This window comes from Hyperolius riggenbachi, chromosome 9 (assembly GCF_040937935.1).
Source record: "Hyperolius riggenbachi isolate aHypRig1 chromosome 9, aHypRig1.pri, whole genome shotgun sequence".
Classification (NCBI taxonomy): Eukaryota; Metazoa; Chordata; class Amphibia; order Anura; family Hyperoliidae; genus Hyperolius; species Hyperolius riggenbachi.
Genome location: NC_090654.1, coordinates 249,669,709 through 249,683,390, shown reverse-complemented (window position 1 = coordinate 249,683,390; position 13,682 = coordinate 249,669,709). Strand labels below are relative to the sequence as shown.

The following is a 13,682-nucleotide window of genomic DNA, read 5'->3' as shown; positions in this document are numbered from 1 at the left end:
TATCCTTTAAAAAAAAAATTCTTAGCAAAATGTACCACACAAACAAAGCCTAATTGGTGGCAGAAAAAACAAGATATAGATCAATTCATTGTGATAATACGTGATAAAGTTATTGACGAATTAATGGGAGGTGAAAATTGCTCTGATGCATAATGTGAAAAATACTTGCGGGCTGAAATGGTTAAACAGTAGATTAAAAATGATGTCCTAGGAGAAAACTTAGGAGGAAAGGAAATTAGATAAGGTCCAATGTTCCTCTTGCAGACATACCTGAATCTGAATCAATTCGCTCACAACACAGCTTTGATATAAAAGCATTTTAAACTTTATTAATACTCAGGACAATAGGAATTTCCAGAATTTCTCTCTCTTTTTTTTCTTCTTCCCCTCAGTAGCATTTGTAGAACCACTTTCGTTGGTAAATACAGTAGTTGAGAACGAGCATCCGGTTGAAAATGCAGACACATGTCGCTGGAAAAAAACCCCCAATGAGTTGACCCTTCCCAGATGAGGCCGGCACGGTGAGATCTAGAGTCCACAAAGACACCGCAAAATGATCCCAAACTCCTCCCCTCGAGGTCACATCCTCTTTTGCTGGAATACTTTTATTGATACAGACTCGCTATAAAATAAGGCAATGACTTCAAAAACTTCTCAAGCAGATATCTTTAACGTAAATTACTCCGATAAACCCTTCTTGCTGCACACGCCGTAGTGTTTTTGTTTTTTCTCCTTTATTTCACAAAAAAAATTGTCCAATAAAATTTGTAGGATAACAATGGCTAAAAATATAGCTTTCTGAATCAGCCCTGTGGTTTGCTGCAACGATGTAGCACAGAATTAATACTGGTTTTGATTTTTTTTACATGGTTGACAGCAAGAGGTTTTTGATACACAAAGAATACAAGTTTAATGTTTAAGCAACATTGCAGGTTTCTTGACGCCGGGCCCCTGACCGTCTGTGTGCGCCTGTGGGCAGAGTGAGCAAAAGCATCTATCACCAGGATGGAGGGCATTGGCTGGGGGCACAGGTTACCCCTGAACTGAACACACTTCCAATAGCTCATGTGCTTGGTGGGACTAAGGAGCCCAGATTAATCAGCAGCTGCCTGAAAAGCAGTACGAGAAGTTGCACTTTTGTTATACAGCATCCTAAACTTAGGTGCAATACAAGTCTCTATTGTCACTGAAAACCTTAATTTAGCCTCCCACTTTTTAAAGTGTAACCGAGAGAAAGCTAGCACAACTATACTCCTCCCAGTCCCCTCCGTTGCGCCTCTGTTAGTCCCGGTAAAATCCCTGACTAAACTAGTGGAGGACTATTGTGCATGTGCGGTCCTAGCCCTGAGCACTACTGTGTCTGAGTGTTCTGTGCATGTGCAGTTTGTAGAGAAATTAACTGCGCTTGCGCAGAACGCTCCTGGCTATTGGAGTGCAATGGGGTGAGGGGAAGGCAGTACCACGCATGCGCAGTGGTTCACAACCCGGCAGGATCGATCACTCCACAATGGTGCAGCGGAGGGGACTAAAACAACACAAAGGGACCCGACAGACTACAGGGGGGCTGGAGGAAGCCCTAGGTGAGTATCATTGTGCTAGCTTTGTCTCGGTTATACATTAAATACGTGATCGTGAAATTTGAGTTCTTTTCAATGCATCTTACAAGCTTTGAACATCTGTAAATTTTGCAGGGCTACATATCGGAAGCCGTGGACATGGAGCTCTGAGAGGGATTTGAGAGACCGCTCCCGGCAAATGGTATCAATTTTATATTTGAAGAGGATTGATTGCATGGGATATTTACGCTGAATTTGCTCTTTAAATCTAGTCAGAAAATAATTTCCATAATCCAAGCAGTTTGCAAATAAGGCAACAGTACTCTGGAGTATAGACTGTGCAGAATATTCCACCTTGTTGCATGTGGAATAAGCTGCACAAAGCAGAAGGCAATATAACACCTGGACTAATCCACCGACTGACAGCAAGCTTCTGCCAGTTTCTGTAAGAAAAACAAAACGGAATGCTGGTGTTTTACATGTACACACAAGCAAAAAGTAACCCAGATGAAATACCACTTGCCATCAATCCTTCCAGTACACAAATCATAAGTGAGGCCTGCAAAAACACACCAGAGGAGTTTTTCTGAGCGTTTTGAGTTTTTAAATCTGCTGCTAATGTTATCCTATGTGTCTGTGCACACTGGAGCAATGAGGTTTTGTAAAAAAAACCCATAGCATTACATTGGGAAGAGCTTTTAGAGGTTTCAAAACCTCTTCCCAATGTAATGCTATGGGTTTTTTTACAAAACCGCATTGCTCCAGTGTGCACAGACACATAGGATAACCTTAGCAGCAGATTTAAAAACTCAAAACGCTCAGAAAAACTCCTCTGGTGTGTTTCAGGCCTGAGACTCCTTTTAAAATATGAAAGCTCGCATTTTATGTGACCCAAGATTTTATACTGTGAGAACTTAAAGGACTGACTCAGTAAGGTTGGAGAATAGAGGCGGGTCAGCGATATGCAAATCATTCAAGGTTGCATGCAAATTGTGAGAGGTTTGGAACTGGGCCAATAAAACAGCAAAAAGTGTTTGATTGGCCTAATTCCAAGCTGCCTACAGTTTCCATGAAATTTGTAGGCAAGTCAGAATAATTAATACTTCATCTCCTGTTAATCGGAGATACATTCTTGCTAGGAGTGCTGCATTCAAATACAACTGCCAAACTACAAACCTTACAGCTTCCCCACTGTTTCCTGACATGACCAAAGTGAAGGGTATAAACTTCTGGCACCTCACAGCAGTTTTAAAAAAACATCTAGATTTCAGTGAGCTGAATCGCTCAATCTCCAACCTTAGTAAGCTGCTTATAGCCTTTTCACACTACTGACTCTGCATAAGATGGCATCACCTGCAAAATATTTACAGTCCAACACCAGGAAACATGTTGTGTTATTGCCTTTGCCAAGGATGTTAGACACACTTTTGGGTTTTTAGGTCCCGACAGGAAGCGGATATAGCTAACAAGGACAGAGACTACAGGAAATAATTCTACTGAGTGCAAAAGTTAATATGCTATGTTTTTATTATGGATTTTGCTTTTGTGGCCTTGAAGACTCTCCATGGTTCATACTGTGGGATTCAGGGAAAAGTTATTCAGGTTTTGCAGTGTGAGGAAGGTTCAGAACATCTGCTGAGTTAAATCCTCCACACTTCCTGTTCCCAGTGACTAAGCAAGACAGACAGGAAGTGAAGTCAATTTTGTCAGTGTAGGAAGGGTCAGAACATCTGCTGAGTTAACTCCTCCCACTTGGAAGATGTCCCCCACACTTCCTGTTCTCAGTAACCATCTAATTTGGTCAGGAAGTGAAGTAAAAATCAGTCAGTGTGGGAGGGTTCAGAACATCTGTTGAGTTGACCCCTCCCACAAGGGAGATTATCCCCACCCTTGCGGTTCTCCATGAACACATAGAAAGTGAAGTAAATTCAGTGAAGGTAGGCAAAGACAGATACTGAACCCTTCCAGGTATTACAACCTGTAGTAGTTGTCGGATTGCCCACTAAAGTGATCTTCCTGCTTTTGCTCATGACAGGAGTTGAGGAATACTGTCTCCGAGAAGAAATCATGCAGTATTAACTGACAGACAACTTTAAGAATACCAGAGTCCAACTTGTAATGATTAAAAAACATGTTGATGTGGTGGGAGGAGTCCAGCCTTCACTTACCACTCCCTATGTTCAAAGATGCGCACCTGCGTTCTCCTGTTACAGCCCCAACCAGACAGTCCACAATTCAAATACTGCGCCCTCTGACATCACTTAGAGGCGTGCATGCTTCCATCTCCACAGCATGAACTGCAGAGGGCTGCAGAGAGCGCAGGCTGGGATGCCAGCAAGACTGGGAGCGCACGCCTCTAAGTGTTGTAAGAGGGTGTGAATGGGGGCTGTGACTGGGGAACGGAGGAACACATTTTTGAACAGAGGGAGCGGTAAGTGAAGGCTGAACTCCTCCCACCAGCACAACATGTTTTTTTAATCATTACAATTTGGGCTCTGGTATCCTTTAATGCTTCTTTCACTTTATCCTAAAAGAAAATGTTTTTCCTGGAGCTTCAGTTTCAATCTATATTATCACCCAAATGTGTGTCAGAGACCGGAAAATGGTTTAAATAAAGGGTTTCCTGGAGTTGGACAAAAAAATCTTGCAGTAAACCAACCAGAGCCATCTAAAAAATCCCACAGGCAATTCCTAGACACACCAAACCTTCTGGCTTGGTAAATCTGCTCCACAAAGACTCAATAAATATAATTACTATATGCAATTACAGTATAACTATTTTTTTTTTGTCCTTCAAAAGTTATTCTTTGTCTTGAACAAGCATTCGAACCAATGCCTGGAAATCAATCGGAAAGATTACTAGAGAGACAGATTGCTTGACTGACTGCCTCAATAATGTCATTTGAGGAACAATGTCATCTTGAGGAACAACAGAGAAGCTGGGCTCTTCCTGAAAGAACTTATCTTTGTTAACACAGTGAGATCTGCAGGACAGATTTCAGGAAGTATATTTAAATGAAAACTTCAGGATGGGGCAAATTACACACAAGGTATCTCTCTAGTTATCAGTTATTGCAATTTATCTTTAAAATGGATTTCCCTGGCTTAGAATACTGGAAACACTAACATGGAGAGTGTTTAAAGTGACTCGGAAGTGATGTTTACAAGACATCTCTTCTATTGGTTGTAAAGATTCATATCTACTACTGTTTATCCTCCCTGATACCTGGTAGAAATGTACTTAAGACAGGAGGGAAGGAGCAAGACACGAAAGAAACAAGTTTCAGAGGTCATCGGAACTCGTCAAATAGCAGGTGTGCAATCCGGTGAGGGAGTTATCGCCAACCGGTAGGAATATGGGACTCTCAAAAAGTCCTAATAAGTTTTAGTACTATACATGAATGCTCATCTCAAGCGATTTTCCTCCCCATGACCTCTTTAAACTGACTTTCAGAAGCTTTTTACCACCTTCCCTTTTATAAATGGTAAGCAGCTTCCTACAAGTCTAAAGGTACATACACACGTCGGATTTGCGCAAATGACCCGTCGTTTGGACGTCCAAACGAACGGTCGTTTGGACGTCAAATCGGGCGTGTGCACAGTCTGTCGTTCAGCTGATCAGAGCGGACTTGAGCGATCCGCTTGGCGGATCGCTCAAGTCCGCTCTTATCAGCTGAACGACAGACTGTACACACGCCCGATTTGACGTCCAAACGACGGGTCGCTTGCGCAAATCCGACGTGTGTACACACCTTAAGCATTGTGTTTAAGATAAAGCTATTGTTCTTGAAATTGAAATGCCAATAATCTGTTTCTCTGCTCATCTCCTGACCCTTTTAAAAAGGAGAGTCGGCCAGCTGGCAGGAGAGAATATTGTATAACGTGAAGATGATAACTTTTGAAGGACGGACATTTTCTAAAAGGCATAAATGACAAACGTTAAGAGATATGAAAGTGTAACTTATAAATGGGGATGATCAGTGAGGCATTAAAAATTGTGAGATGATGCAATTTAGGCAGCTTGGAAACAGACCAATCAAATGCAGTATTGCAAGTAGCTACATCTGACTGGTCTATTACCAGACTGCATAAATGTGCACAAAACCTGTATCAATTAGCAAACACCAACATCCTGTTGAGCATCCCTGGTCATGAGGTTCCTCAAGCCATGATCCAGGTCTTGAGGTTCCTCAAGTAATGTCCCAGGTCATGAGGTTCATCAAACCATGACCCAGGTCTAGAGGTTCCTCAAGCCAAGTCCCAGGGCATGAGGTTGCTCAAGCCAAATCCCAGATCATGAAGTTCTTCCTCCTCAAGCCACGTCCCAGGTCATAAGGTTACTCAAGACATGACACGCGAAAAATTCAGGGGCTGGGGGGAAAAAAAAAGCAGTTGCAAGTCATCTTTCTAAAGGAATTGTAAGCAAAGGGTGGAAAACAAAAAGTTGTTAAAAATGAATTGCAAAAACTAATAAAACTTGGGAAATACTTTTATTTAATGCATCGTGAAATTCTTCTTTAAAGCGCTTGCCCACCATGGCTTTTACGCACTCATGCCCTCAGTGCAGGCGCGTTCAGATGGCCCCAGGCACAGCAGCAAGAAGCGCACACGATAACCGGCCCAAAGGCATACCCAGTCTCCAAACTGAAAATAAGCACCCGAGCTAAACTGGTATTTTACAAAAAAATATATATGTATATATAACACACACACCAGTACACAAAACCGTTACAGGGAACAGTTCTGTAAAGACATTCAGCTCTTGAAAATGTGCAAAGGAGGAGGGAGAAAGGGAGGAAGGAAGGAAAAAAGGGGGGAGAGGAAGGGGAGGGAAAAGAGGGAACGGGGAGGGGTATGAATTACAAAGCGGTAAGGGGAGAAAGTTATCCAGAGAAGGAGGATGTTCCGCAAACTTAGAATTTATATGTATATATATATATATTCTTATTTTTTTTTCCTTTTTTGTTTTTAACTATATAAATAGATTTAAACAGTTTAGCAGAAAGAGAAGCTAAATTTAATCAGGATGCCTGGATCTGAAACGCTGCAACGCTCTGCTTGCTACAGATGAATACCAAGTGCCTGACGAATGGGAATTTTTGACACGGCTGTAAAATTTCATTGAGAGATCCGAGAGGATGTGAAGAAACAAATGATTATGTTTGCAAAGTTCTGAGAAGTTCATCTAGTGTCCAAACTTTGGATTAAAGTCCATATACTGTTTTCTTTTTTTTTTTCCTCTTTTTTTTCTTCTTCTTTCTTTACTTAGACAGTTATATACAGTGCTGTTGTAATAATGAAACGAATGTTATCTACTGTAAAGTTGCACAATACAGAAAAAACTGCTGCTCCATCTTCTACTACATACATGTGACTCCACAGGATAAAGAGGTGGGAACGTCCTTTGTTAAGTAGGGATAATCCCGTCACTCCTAAGACCTCTCTTCAGTTCCAAGTCCTCTAGTTTTTTCCAGAGTTCTTCACGTTCCTTCTCTTTCTTCTTCTCACTGGTAAAATGTAAAAAAAAATATATTTCGTGATCATCTCTGGTCAACCGTCAAGACTTTGCAGCATTATTACACTGAAATGTTAACTTTCTCACACATCATGAAGTTAACTAAAACATTTTAGTTTGGCTGCATTTACAGAGGATTTAAAATCTAAAGGTTTTTTTTTTCAATATGTATGTTACAACCAGAAGTCTGACCACTTCAGGATCTGGCCGCCCAAAATGTGAAGTGTGGCAACTGTAGCCAATATGCAAGTGTTTAACTTAATTGGACTATTGCCAGTTAGAACAAGAAATAACAGGACCTGGCCGGCCGAGTCCCGAAGAAAGATGAACAGCACATGTTTCAGCAGACATCTGCATTCCCCGGCTCCTCCCCCTGGTCCTTGCCCCCTCACACATCTGTCTCCAGGGAGGTAAGACACAGGGTCGCGCACATGTACTCTCATGTGTGAAAACATTACCCATATGGCAGCAAATACCAGCAACACAGGCTGCAATAAGACACCACACACAGCAGGGAGGGAGAGAGTACAGGTAAGCCAAGACAAGCTGCCTTGTATATTTCTTCCCTCGAGACAGAGGTGAGGGGAGGACACAAAGGGAAGTAGTCTAGGAATGCAGATACCAGTGCTAAATGTGTGCAGTTTGCACTGCCGCTCTATGAAAGCTTTTCTTCGAGACTTAGTCGGCTGGCTCTCCTCAAGTTGCACTCTGGCCGGCCAAAGTTTGAAAGGAGTAGCTTCTTGAATTTGCTGCAGTAGCTGGCTGCTTCATGTCTTGCCCGGCCAGTTATGGGGTAGGCCTCAACTTTGATCCCTACCACAGCCACGTCTTCCTAGTAACTGATAACCTATTGGTTATCTGTCAAGAGGGAGATGTGGATGCAGCAGGAATGTGTGATGCCTATGATGTGAACCTGGTCCCTGCTGCGGGGAGGATGATGCCTTGGGAAGCAGAGGAGGCTACAGAACTGGCAACAAGAGACAATTTATAGTTGAACGTCATATTTTTATGCTGCAGGAACAATGCACCTTACTAGAAGCTTCCAAACCCTGTCCTCTGGTACCACCAACAGTGCATGTTTTGTGGAAATCCACAGAGGTAGTTAATCAGCTCACCTGTGAATGTTTGGGGGCAAAACATGCACTGATGATGGTACTAGAAGACAGGGTTGGAATGCCCTAGTCTGGAGGATTCCCGAATCCTCTACAGCCCACCACTGAATTGTAGAGTCCACCCGTATGTACCTGAGATGCGGCAGTTGAATAGGTTAATTCCTATACTATGGACATGCGCATCCACAAGTATGGTCCGTGCATGCCCAGTAGACCAAAGCTGCTCATGCAGGGCTTTTTCCTCCATGCGCTTTGTTCTATTGGGCATGCATGGACCTGACTTGCACATGCCCGGTTGGGGTACGCTCATGCACAGTGTGGAAGAAACCTATTTGCCTAGTGTGAGTCAAACTGTTATACAGGGGCCTTGTGATGGAATGGTGGGCTGCAAGTAGGTTCCAAGAAGCCGCTTAATCGATAGACTTCCAAATACTGAGGCAAGAATGTAATTCCCCCCTCCAGCTTAGGTGTCCTTTAAAAATTCCCTTTAAACAACGCCAGTTAACTGGCTGTCATGCTGAGATTTTGACTTTAGTTGTTTTTAGTCTCACAACTGCAGCCAGTGAAGTTAAACCACCGTCAAAGCATCTGATCTGCATGCTCATTCTGGGCCAGTGACTTCTAGTATGAGAGGCAGAGCATCAGCACCGAAGACAAGCAACTGGCATTATTTTTAGGGGAATAAAGATGGGAGCCTCTGTATTCTTCTCACTACAGGTTCCCTTTAAAGGAGTTATCAGGCATTTAGTAGTAAAATAAGGGCTACTTACCCGGGGCTTCGTAGAGCCCCAAGCTCCCAGCATGTCCCTCGCCGCAGCTCTCCCCGCAGCTGTTCGCCGCCTCTGTCTCCCGGTCCGCGCTGATGATGTCAGGCTGACCTGGAGGTCGGCCTGTACTGCGCCAGCGCCACTGTCAATCACCGCCAGGTGGACCAGAGCGTACTGCGCAGGCACATAACTACTGCACCTGCGCAGTATGCTCCGGTCCACGTGGCGGTGATTGACAGCACCGCTCGCGCAGGCGCAGTACAGGCTGACTTCCAGGTCGGCCTGACATCACCGCGGACCAGGAGGCAGAGGCGGCGAACAACTGCGGGGTGAGCTGCGGCGAGGGACATGCTGGGAGTTTGGAGCTGGGCGAAGCCCCGGGTAAGTAGCTCTTATTTTACTACTAAATGCCTGATAATTTCTTTAAGAAACTCTCCCGTCCACCTTAACCCAACCTCCATTTCCTGGTAAACTCTCATAAGGGACAGATGGTTTTGATAAGTCAGACAAGACAGACAGACAGACAGACAAACACTTATATTGCACTTTTCTCCTGGCGGACTCAAAGCGCCAGAGCTGCAGCCACTAGGACGCGCTCTATAGGCAGTAGCAGTGTTAGGGAGACTTGCCTAAGGTCTCCTACTGAATAGGTGTTGGCTTACTGAACAGGCAGAGCCAAGATTCGAACCCAGGTCTCCTGTGTCAGAGGCAGAGCCCTTAACCATTACACTATCCAGTCACAGTTAATAACCCCTTTCAAAGGGAACATGACGTTAGAGTTTTATGGAGGCTGCCATATATATTTCTCTTTAAAGGGAACCTAAACTGAGAGGGATATGGATGTTCCCTTTTAAACAATACCAGTTGCCTGGCAGTCCTGCTGATCTCTTTGGCTGCAGTAGTGGCTGAATCACAGACCTGAAACACGCATGCAGCTAATCCAGCCTGGCTTCAGTCAGAGCACCTGATCTGCATGCTTGTTCAGGGGCTGTGGCTAAAAGTATTAGAGACACAGGATCAGCAGGAGAGTCAGGCAACGTATTATTTTAAAAGGAAAAATCCATATCAGTTTAGATTCCCTTTACACAGTACCAGTTGCCTGGAAGTCCTGCTGATCTCTTTGGCTGCAGTAGCGTCTGAATCACACACCTGGAACAAGCATGCAACTAATCTCGTCACACTTCAGTCAGAAACACCTGATCTGCATGCTATGGCTAAAAGTATTAGCAGCAGAGGATCTAGGATGTATTTATCTGAAAACAATAGCAGTTGCCTGGCGTCCTGCTATTTTCAGATAAATACATATCCCTCTCACTTCAGGTTCCCTTCAAAGAAAAACATTTCATGAAAAAATTTAAAAGGTTATATACATGTAAACATACAGATAAGAAGTCGGTTTCTTCCAGAGTAAAACGAGCTATAAATTACTTTTCTCCTGTGTTGCTGTCACTTACAGCAGTTGGTTCCATCAAATTTCTACTAACAGTTTTTGACTAGTCCATGTCTTCATGGTGAATTCTCAGTATTTTATTTATTCTTTACTAAAAAACTCCCTGGAAAGGATCTACCGTATATACTCGAATACAAGTCGACCTTGTGTATAAGTCGACTCCAATATTCAACCCTCTTAACTTGTAATTTTTTATTGACTCAAGTTTAAGTCTACCCAGCAAAGTTAATGTCTGCACTTGGGGCTCAGGAGGGGTTAATGACTGCACTGCTTACAGTATTGCAGCTATTAACTCTTCCTGTCCCTTAAAGGGAACCTTAACTGAACGGGGGGTAAAGAGTTTCACTTACCTGGGGCTATTACCAGCCCCCTGCAGCAGTCCTGTGCCCTCGGCGCCGCTTTGGAATCCTCTGGTCCCCCGCTGTCACTTAGTTTCGTTTTTGACGACTCACCAGTCGCCGGCCGCCATGCGTATTATTAGACGCATTCACCAATGCAATTAGCGCTATTGTGGACCGCAACGCGTACAAAAATACGCGTTGCCGCATTCCGCAAGCGTAGATATGCGGCAATGCGTATTTTTGTACGCGTTGCGGTCCGCAATAGCGCTAATTGCATTGGTGAATGTGTCCAATGATACGCATGGCGGCCGGCAACTGGTGAGTCGTCAAAAATGAAACTAAGTGACAGCGGGGGACCAGAGGATTCCAGAGCGGCGCCGAGGGCACAGGACTGCTGCAGGGGGCTGGTAATAGCCCCAGGTAAGTGAAACTCTTTACCCCCCCGTTCAGTTAAGGTTCCCTTTAAGGGCAGCCAATACCTCCTCCAGGCCACCAAGTGTTGCAATTATTCACTCCTTTTTATGCAGCCCAGTATTTCCCCCCTGCCCCTTTCCTTGTTAATTGTTGTATCCAGGACTTTCAGACCTTTCCTCAAAGTATCACTTACCACAGGCCTGTGACTCGAGTATAAGTCGACCCCTATACTTTTATGAAGTGAATCAGACCTAAATTTCTAGACTTTATACTCGAGTATATACAGTATACAAAAAAGCAGGTCACCTCCCCTACCTGTTTGCACTCTATTCTGGCAGTTGGACTGAGCAACTGCCATTCACTAATTGCTTCTGAAAATAAAGAAAACCCAGAGATCCCCCCATATGAGGATGGGCTAGTCCAAAAAAAGTTCTGTCAGATTTCTACTACCTACTGTAAGCGACAGCAACTGAAAAGTAGGAGAAAAGTAATTTATAGCACATTTTTCTCAGAAAATTTTACTATTTTTTTGCAATAGTGGTCTTAACTTCCACAATTTACCAACCAAGCTTGTGTGGAATTACCTCTTAGATTTCCTGAGATGGGTTTTATAGCACACAAATAGCGCAGGCCACCATCTTTTGAGCAGCCCCAACATAAAAAGCAAGTTAGCAATACTCCAGAAGGCATTGCTGCACTGCAGTTTTCCTTGTGTGCAGCAAGCATAAGGAGGGAGGTAGAGAAAACCGTACCTGGCAATAAGCTAGGCAAGCCTGCTCCATTCCAGGAAGAACCATGTGTAGCTACACAATGCTAATACAGTAAGTCATTGTTTATGGAGACAGTAACTCCTTACATGAACCAAGGTAAAAACAGATAACAATTGTCTCATATCAGCAAGGTTGGCAAATCTCTCCACTTCTGTCAAGTCAGTTTAGCTCATGCTTCAGTACCTAGTATGCCACAGGTCACGTACTCCCAGTGCTTTGCCATAAACAGTAGTTTCATCATATCAGGACGTAAAGACTAAAGCCTTAAAGCAAACCAGAAGCAAAAAAAAAACAAAATAATTTGTATGTGTAGTACGGTTAATGAATAAGTAGCAAAGAAAATAGTCTCATATTCTCAATAGTCTCAATAGTCTTTTTTATTATTAACGTTGCAACATTCTGTCATATTTGCAGTTTAGAAACCACACTGTCTTTTAAAGTGAAACAGAGAAAGCACCCTGATGTATCTTACCATATACTGTATATCAGTGGGAACATTAGAGAAAAGACCTACCCTGCTCTCTGTTACATTCTTCACTGCTCAGCTTGCTTGTTATCAGCCCTGATAAAATCCCAGACTGAGCATTCAGTCTGGCTTTGCTCAGGAATCATTATAGCTGAGTCTGTCTTCCCTGATGTCTTTTCAAGCCCAAGCCCGCCCCCTTCTGGCTCTGCTTTAATGATTCCTGAGCAAAGCCAGACTGAATGTTCAGTCGGGGATTTTATCAGGGCTGATAAGCAGGCTGAGCAGTGAAGGATGAAACAGAAAGCATGGTAGGTGTTTTCGTCTAATGTTCCCACTGATATATATGGTAAAATACAGGCAGGTGCTTCGTCTCTGGTTCACTTTAAGTTACAAAACCAAGCAGAGATAATGACCCTTTCAACTTTCCTGCAGTAAAACCTTATCTCAAGCTGTCTTTCAAGCTGTCTCTCTCGGTTTCTTGGCTGTTTAAGTGCTTCAGAACACAGGAATGTATTGGTCACAGAGCTCAGAGACGCTCTTTTGCTTAGATAAAAAGTTTTTTTTTTTAACTCTTCCTGTATTGGAAAACAACAGGAGACTTTTTTCTTTGCTACTTATGTTTTATTTCTTAGCTGTACTACAAATTATCTCATACGTTTATTTTCAATTCAGGTTTGCTTTAATACATTTTTCTTCACAAGATATTTTCAAATCTTAATAATAAAACTGTTTCAGATGGCTGCATTCAAAAAAAAGTACGGTACTTGAAAGAAGTTATAATTTACCTTAGGTTTGATATTACTTTTTAGTACTGTTTCACCTGCTAGATCAGGGGTGTCAAACTCAAATGCAAAGTGGGTGAAATTGTACACTGGGACCTAGTCGCGGGCCAACCTCAATGTCTACTGGCCACCTTTATCCCTTATAAAGTTCTCTGGTTGCCCCCCCCCCCCCCCCTATACAGTTCCCTGGTGTCTAGTGGCCCCCACCCTCCCCCTATACGGTTCCCTAGAATTTAGTGCTTTCCCCCCTATGTCCCCCATATGGCTTCCCCGGTGATCTAGGGCTTCACCTCCAATATAGCTTCCCTAGTGGTCTAGAGTGGGCCAAACATGAAAAGTGGGGAAACCACTTGAGGGCCAAATTTAATGGCTCTGAGGGCCAGATTTGTCCCGTGGGCCGGAGTTTGACACGTATGTGCTAGATGCTATAAAAATATTTGAAAATATTGAAAACATTTTTAACTACTTTAGTACCGAGCTGATTGAAATCTACACCCTGTTTTGGTGGT

General features: G+C 43.3%; 1 protein-coding gene across 4 annotated transcripts in view; it reads right to left on the bottom strand.

Annotated features, from left to right (window-relative positions):
• Positions 1–6,029: 6,029 nt before the first annotated feature.
• The window catches only part of PPP2R5E (protein phosphatase 2 regulatory subunit B'epsilon), a 147,647-nt gene continuing 139,994 nt past the window's right edge, over positions 6,030–13,682 (bottom strand). For 3 of the 4 annotated variants that reach the window (XM_068254271.1, XM_068254270.1, XM_068254268.1), the window contains exon 14: positions 6,030–7,063. In XM_068254271.1, the coding sequence (XP_068110372.1) occupies positions 6,964–7,063 (100 nt within the window). In that variant the 3' untranslated portion in view covers positions 6,030–6,963. The remainder of the gene's footprint in view (positions 7,064–13,682) is intronic. The other variant, XM_068254269.1, reaches the window with a different exon arrangement.